The sequence below is a fragment of the Lactuca virosa genome, chromosome 8 (genome assembly GCF_052849685.1).
Source record: "Lactuca virosa cultivar CGN04683 chromosome 8, Lactuca_virosa_CGN04683_v6, whole genome shotgun sequence".
NCBI classification, from domain to species: Eukaryota; Viridiplantae; Streptophyta; class Magnoliopsida; order Asterales; family Asteraceae; genus Lactuca; species Lactuca virosa.
In genome coordinates, this window is record NC_136433.1 from 285,816,087 (window position 1) to 285,823,632 (window position 7,546).

At 35.9% G+C, this 7,546-nt stretch overlaps 1 protein-coding gene across 1 annotated transcript; it reads left to right on the plus strand.

The window, feature by feature from the left end:
- Positions 1–432: 432 nt before the first annotated feature.
- LOC145129038 (uncharacterized) lies at positions 433–3,831 on the plus strand. The gene has a single exon (XM_079063788.1). The coding sequence runs from the start codon at positions 446–448 to the stop codon at positions 3,728–3,730; it is 3,285 nt and encodes a 1,094-aa protein (XP_078919914.1). The 5' UTR covers positions 433–445; the 3' UTR covers positions 3,731–3,831.
- Positions 3,832–7,546: the final 3,715 nt, after the last annotated feature.

The window sequence follows — 7,546 nt, forward strand, 5'->3', positions numbered from 1 at the left end:
ATGTGTTCTATTCAAATTCTTAAGTTACAGCATTTAACTGGGATTGATGATATGAGCATGCATATATCGAATAATTTAGTCACACTTGACAAGCACATAATATACGTATACATACACATACACATACACATAAACATAAACATACACACGTACAATCTTTATAACTTTTAGTTCAAAGTAGATCTGGGCTGGTTCTAGAATTTGTGTATGGTCAAAGACTGATTTATTGACTTCCAAAATCTTCCAAGTCTTGTCCATTGATTTCCAAGTCTTTGTCCAGTGACTTCCAAGTCTCTTCCATTGACTTCCAAGTCTTCCATGGAAATAATAAACTATGTCTCTCCAAATGAATTAGTTTCTTGTTCATAAAAACCCATCAGTTCATCATAACAACACATCTTTCTACTTCAACTATTTTCTAAATTAACTTGAGTTAGGGTTGATAATGGCGAATCCGAGGGGTTTCCATCTCATTTTCATAAGTATTCTTCTGGCTGCAACCACATATACTTGTTTGGGTGTTGGAAATACCACTGTTGTTTGCTCTAAGCAAGAACAACTTGCTCTTTTCAAATTTAAACACAGTGTGAAAGACTCTTATGGAATGTTGTCATCATGGGTTGGCAATGATTGTTGCATTTGGGAAAGAATCCAATGTAATGGTGTCACTGGAAATGTCGAAAACCTTCATCTTAGAGGAGACTGGGAGTATGTCTTTCAGCCTAAAAAGTTCTACTTACTTGGAAATGAGGTGAACTCTTCTTTAGCGGAGTTGAGACACTTAAAATACTTGGACTTGAGTGGGAATGATTTTCAAGGAAGCCGGATCCCTGAGTTCATTGGATCTTTGAAACAGCTGAGCTACCTCAATCTCTCTTATGCTGGTTTTCAAGGTATTATTCCTCCTCACATTGGAAATCTTTCTTATTTAAAGGTTCTTGATCTCAGTTGGAATTATGAGCTGATGTCAGATGATATGTCATGGACTTTTCGCCTTTTGTCACTCGAGCATCTTGACATGAGTTCTGTAGATCTTTGCGGAGCACAAAACAAGGACATGGTGCTTTATATGATTCCATCATTGAAAGAGTTACACTTGTCATATTGTGGACTTTCCAATGTTGATCTTGATCTTTTTCTTAATTCGAGTAGAATACTTCCTAACATCAAACACCTCGATCTTAGTAGAAATTCTTTCCAAGGTCCACTCCCTGGATTTTTTCAGAACTTTACTTCCCTAGCGTTCCTCGATCTCTCATACAATAATCTCAGCTTGTCCCTGAACTTTGCCAACTTGCTAAACTTGATCCCTTCTTTATCAGAGCTGCATTTGTCAAGTTGTGGACTCGATAATTCGTTTCTTTCTTCCTCCCAGCTTAACTTCAGTACCCTTTCTAACACCCAACACTTGGATCTGAGCAGAAACTCATTTGAAGGCCTATTTCCATCTGTTTTAACAAACATGAGTTCCCTAAAAGTCCTTGACCTCTCAAGAAACATGTTGAGTTCCTCGGTTCCTGTTATGCCTAATCTTCTGGAGCTTGATCTTTCTTCTAACAAGTTTAATCAAATTGAGCATGTTGGAATTTGGAGACAATGTCATCTGAAGCAATTGAGTGTGGCATACAATTATTTTGATGAAGCAATGATTGAATCACCAACAAACATATCAGAATGCTCCCAATATGCTTTGGAGAGATTGGATTTAAGTCTGAGTTTAAATGGTAAAATTCCAGAACCACTTGGAAGACTGACCAATTTAAGAGACTTACATCTAATGGGCAGCAATTTTACAGGTCCAATCCCTGATTTTCTAAGAAAATTAAAACTTTTACAAGTATTAGATCTTTCTCATAACCAGTTAACCGATTCCATTCCAACATTCCTTGGGAAACTTTCTAAACTTGACCTTTCTTTTAATCATTTGAATGGTTCAATTCCAGAATCCTTTGGAAAATTAGCAGCTTTAACATATTTGAATCTAGAATTCAATCGGTTAACGGGCCCCATCCCAACATCTTTAGGGAAACTTGTTTCTTTACAAGAAATTTCGGTGTCTTCAAATATGTTACAAGGGAGTATTCCAGTTTCAATCGGACAACTTGCCAAACTCCATTCTCTAGATTTGTCAAACAATTCTTTAGATGGAGTAGTTTTTGAAGCCCATTTTGCTAATCTTTCAATGTTGAAGCACTTGGATATTTCTTATAACACTAAGTTGGTGTTCAATGTTTCAAGGGAGTGGATTCCTCCATTCCAATTGGTGATTCTTCAAATGTATTCTTGCAATATTGCAAATGGATTTCCACATTGGCTTCGAAATCAATGGAAACTTAATGAGTTGGTGTTGTCCAATGCTAACATTTCGGGACCTCTACCCACATGGTTGCAGAAGATACCTTTCATTCCTTTCTTAGATCTTTCTCACAACAATCTCACGGGACCTTTGACAAATCTTCTTAATGGGGTAAGTTTTGATATGTTTGAATATGGAGTTACAGGGGCTTTATATTTGGAAAACAACCTTTTCATTGAGTCGATTCCATGGTCATTGTGTAGAAGGAAAGACTTGGAATATATTGATCTTTCTGGAAATAGGTTAACTGGGAACATTCCAACGTGTCTTTGGAATCTGCAAAAGTTGCATGTCATTATGTTTAGCTCAAATAACTTGTCAGGTGTCATTCCAAGTCGTGTTGCTCTTGATTCCTCACCATTAGTTTGGTTACAATTGGATGACAATAATTTTACTGGCGAACTTCCTCAAGATTTGGGTGATTTTCGAGATTTAAGGGTCTTGGATTTGGGTGATAACAAATTCTCTGGAAATATACCCGAATGGGTTGGGGAAAAGCTTACATCTTTAATAGTTTTCAGGTTACATAAAAACAACTTCACCGGAATTATTCCTGGATCTTTGTGCAGGAGTTCAAATCTTCAGATTTTGGATGTTGCATACAACAACTTAACAGGAACAATTCCTCATTGTCTAGGAGATTTGAATGCCATGGTTCATAGTGATATTTTGCATCGTATCGCTCCAGATTCTAATGAACATGTGATTCAGGCCATAAAAGGTGTTGATCTAAAATATATGAAGATTTGGGATTTCGTTTTCAACATGGACCTTTCAAGCAATCAACTTGTTGGACAAATACCTGTGGAGCTAACTGCGCTTTCTATGTTGTATGGTCTCAATCTGTCTAATAATCATCTCAGAGGGAGTATTCCAGACAACATGGGAAACATGAGGAATTTAGAATCTCTTGATTTCTCAAAAAACAAGTTGACCGGGGTGATCCCTTCAAGCATGGCAGATTTGACTTTTTTGAGCCATCTGAATTTGTCCCACAACAACTTGTCAGGACGAATTCCATCAGGAACTCAACTGGAGAGCCTTTATGATCCTTCAATATATGCTGGGAACAAAGGTCTATGTGGACATCCCTTGCCAAAGATTTGCACAAATCATCAAGTCCCAAGTATTATGCCCAAAAAGAAACACAAAGCAGATGATAAGATGTTGAAGGTATGGTTATACCTGGATATAATGTGTGGTTTTGTAACAGGGTTTTGTTGTGTCATTGGAGTTTTGTTATTCAAGAAGCACTGGAGACAGAAGCTTTTCATGTTTGCTGAAGAAAGTATGGAAAAGATATATGTTGCAATTAGAGTTGGCCAAGAAGAAGAAAAGAAGAGAAGCCGCATAGATCCCTGGGAATGGATGTAAATTCTTAAATGTATGTTATCAATGATTATATTTCTTTTTGGTATTGTTCTTGTGCTTATTTGTACTATTTGGATTTTCGTATTTTTATGACATTTGTAATGTGGGTGTTGTTTAAAGGTTTCAATTTCGAATTTTTTGTTGGATTTTCTATATCTATATAAGACTTGTTTAGTATACAAGACTTTGTTATGCTTGTAAACAATATGTGGGTGAAAATGATCTTCTGGTCCATTTAGTTTTTCAACATGCACTTCTTGGTGACAACATCATGTCAAAATGCCCTCTAGACATGGATCTGCACTTCAAATTCTTTATGCATGCATCTGCTAAATACAATATATTGCTTGAAGCTTGCCTATTGCAGTAAGTATTTCATGAAACTAAATTCCTCCAACTTCACTAGTTTTGCTTTATTTCTTATCTCACATTATCTTATGTGTCTGTCTTGTTATTTCTTATATCTACTTTGTACCAATAACATTACAACATTATAATAAGTTCTGAAATATCAGTCTTCATGAAATTTTTTAATATTTTTGTTCAAGAACAAAAGTACAACAAACATGCTTGATTAGAAAAAAAAAGGTTTCTCGAGAGGTTATTTTCTGTTTGATACCATTTCGAACATATTTTTTAAGGAGTGATTGTAACCCAAATTTACAAAAAATGGATTTTGTTAGTAGTTTCCAATTATTACACATTTTAAGAGTGAGACCAATTATTACACATTTTAAGAGTGAGAAAATGTTGTAATTAAACAAGATGTAGAGCACATTTCTTAACATTTTAAAATCAATGTCAAAGAAAAATAAATGAATAAATAAATGAAAGTGGGAGAGAAAAATCGAGTGGAGTTGAGAGATCCCAGGTGGGATTTGGGGTAAGGTGAGATTTTTCTATGCGTAGGGGTGACGTGGCAAGGTCACCTACGCGTGAACACCGCCCCAGGTGTGTGCGTAGGTGCCTTGTGGCGTAGCCTCTACCACGGACGAAGACGACCAATTGAAACGAGAGAGAGTGTAACGGTCATTTTTCGACCGTTTATGGAGTTTACGAAAAAAAATTATAATTTTTAAATTTAAATAACATCTTTATATATATATATATATATATATATATATATATATATATATATATATATATATATATATATATATATACACTACACTTACAATCTTCATTTTACACTTACAAATCAAAAAAATTCTCCTATTTTCTTTCTCTTTTCTTCAAAAAATAGATCCAAACCAAAATACCCCATCCACTCCAAACACTCGAAACACCCAAACACTCCAAGTGATTATCAAACATATATGCAATTGCTGAACTCTCCAATCCAACAACAACCTTTATTCACTAACCTTTCATACAACCCACAATACTTCCAACAACAACGACTAGAGATGCACAAACCCAGGATCCGATCCGATCCGGTCAACAATCCGATCCGATCAAATCCGATCCGGTCAACAATCCGATCTGGTCCAATCCGATCAGAATCTGGTCAACAATCCGAATCCGATTTGAAACCGGTTTGATCCGAATTTTGTTAGCTTTTAACAGATTTTACGACGGTTTAAGAACCGGTTTTTGTAGAATCCGGTTTGTGATCCGGGGGTCAATTCGATTTCGAGTCCGAAAAGCCAAACCGGTTTGAATCCGGTCACTGGTTTAATCCGATCCGGTTTGGTCAAAACCGGTTTTGACCGAAACCGGATTTCGGATCGGATCGGTTTCATTTCGAGGATCCGGATTTTGTGTGCATCTCTAATAACGACCACAACAACAATTCACTCAACCTCAATTCATTCCCCAATTCCAAGGTTTTCAACAACAAACTTCTCCACAATTCCAAACACAATCATCTCAAATTCCATTATCTCAATCCCAAACTGTGAACCTTGACAACGACGATGAACTGGTCCAAGAAACACCACAACCATCTCGAAGAAGGCAACCAAAAGCAAAAGGGAAAAAGAAAACAATGGCTTGGAACAAAGAAGATGAAGAAGCTTTAGCAAAAGCTTGGATTTTCATATCCCGTGACTCAAGAAGAGGCAACGCGCAATCTGGAGAAAGTTTTTGGAATCGTGTTTGGATCACTTTCACGCACTAGTTGGAAGGAAAACGGATCGGTCGTACGACGCGGTCAACGGAAAATGGCGTGATCTTCGCGCGATTTGCACAAAGTTTAATGACATATTTGAAAATCTAAAAAATATGCATAAAAATGGTTCCAACGATTTCAACATTTTATCAACCGCATGCTACCAATTCAAAGTAACCAACAACGGTAAACCATTTGGTCACCAAAAAGCGTGGAAAGTTTGCCGTAACGGTCCAAAATGGGTCCTTAATCCAGAGACATCGCATTCGGACTCGACCACTGGCTCCAACAAAAGACCAAGAAGTTCTGATTCGGACGCGGGTTTTGGGCTAGACCTAATGATGACGTCGATGTTGCCGATGGAGATGGTCCACCTGAAGTCCAACTCCGTCGACCACCGGGAAGGGACAAAGCAAAACGGGCGGCTTCTTTAAGCGGGAAAGCAACCGCAACTAGCGACGACGGGCTTGTGGAATCCATAGATAAAACTCTAAGTTTTCTAGAAAAAAATTCCAATTAACGGAGGAAGCTCGTCGCCAAAAAATCGCTATTACCGATCTTCAAATCATAAACACGAAGCCCCAACCAGATCTCGACCCGGAAAATCTCGCGAAATTTCTGAAAATCCAACAACGTGTCCGTGCTAAATATGATGATTAAGTTCTAATATTTATGTTTTAGCTGTTATGTTGTGTTTTTTTTCAGTAATTTAGGATAAATAAGTAATTTAGGATTTTTTTGGTTTTTAAGTATTTTAGCATTTAAATTTGTGTGTTTTAAAATTAATGTAATGTGTTTTAATTTAATGTTTTTAATGTGTGTTTTATTTGAATTATTTTTTTTAATTTAATCTAATAATGTCAAAAAAAAAATGATGTGGAGTGGTAACTATTTTCAAGGGTTAGTGGGTTGGCAGTGGATTTGTAGTGGAGCTGACATGACGATGAGGTGACATCATTTTTTCGGTAGGTTAGGTGTGACCATAACCCTTAGCTTAAAACTTGGTTGAGGGTATAGTTTTTTGGGACTGTTGTTTTCACAATATTTTGGAAAAAATTGAAATTTGCCAAATGAACTGGAATTCGGAGGATTTAGGATTTGAAGGAACGGAGTTGTGTCACGAGTTTGGTTGATATAAAATGATATCCACTCAATTCTGTTCTTTTGTATATATATTATTGATTTGTAATTAGGCCAAAGATTTAGAAATATAAATAGTGACAAATGACATAATTTCCCTTCTGTTAACTTTGGTTAAAAAAAACTCTTTTAAATACTTATACAAATATTATCTTAAAATAATTTATTAGTAGTTTCTTGTTCATAAATATGTTCACATATTACAACAAATATTAACTTGTTAACAACTTGCAAAACATAGTTTAAAATATATTATAATGAACACAGAGTCAGTGTTTGATTAAATAAATTGTTTGGCAAAGAATTATTAAAATGACAAAGAAATTAATATTTGATGGATTATGAACCAAACAAGCTAATAACACAAAAGCATATATAAATGTGAAAACAAAAATATTTTTTTCTTTCGAACGGCAAAGATTTATTAAAAGACAAAATAAATCAGCAGGAAGCTAGCTGGCCGATACAAAAGTTTTATAATGATACAAGCAAACCAAGTAAACGCAGGGAAATACCGCAAAACAACACCAGATGACGTAGGAAAACAAGATTATCAGGAGCTCAATTCA

What these genes read in the sequence shown, in the direction of transcription:
- LOC145129038 (XM_079063788.1), top strand. Translation starts at nt 446, where the DNA reads ATGGCGAATCCGAGGGGTTTCCATCTCATTTTCATAAGTATTCTTCTG.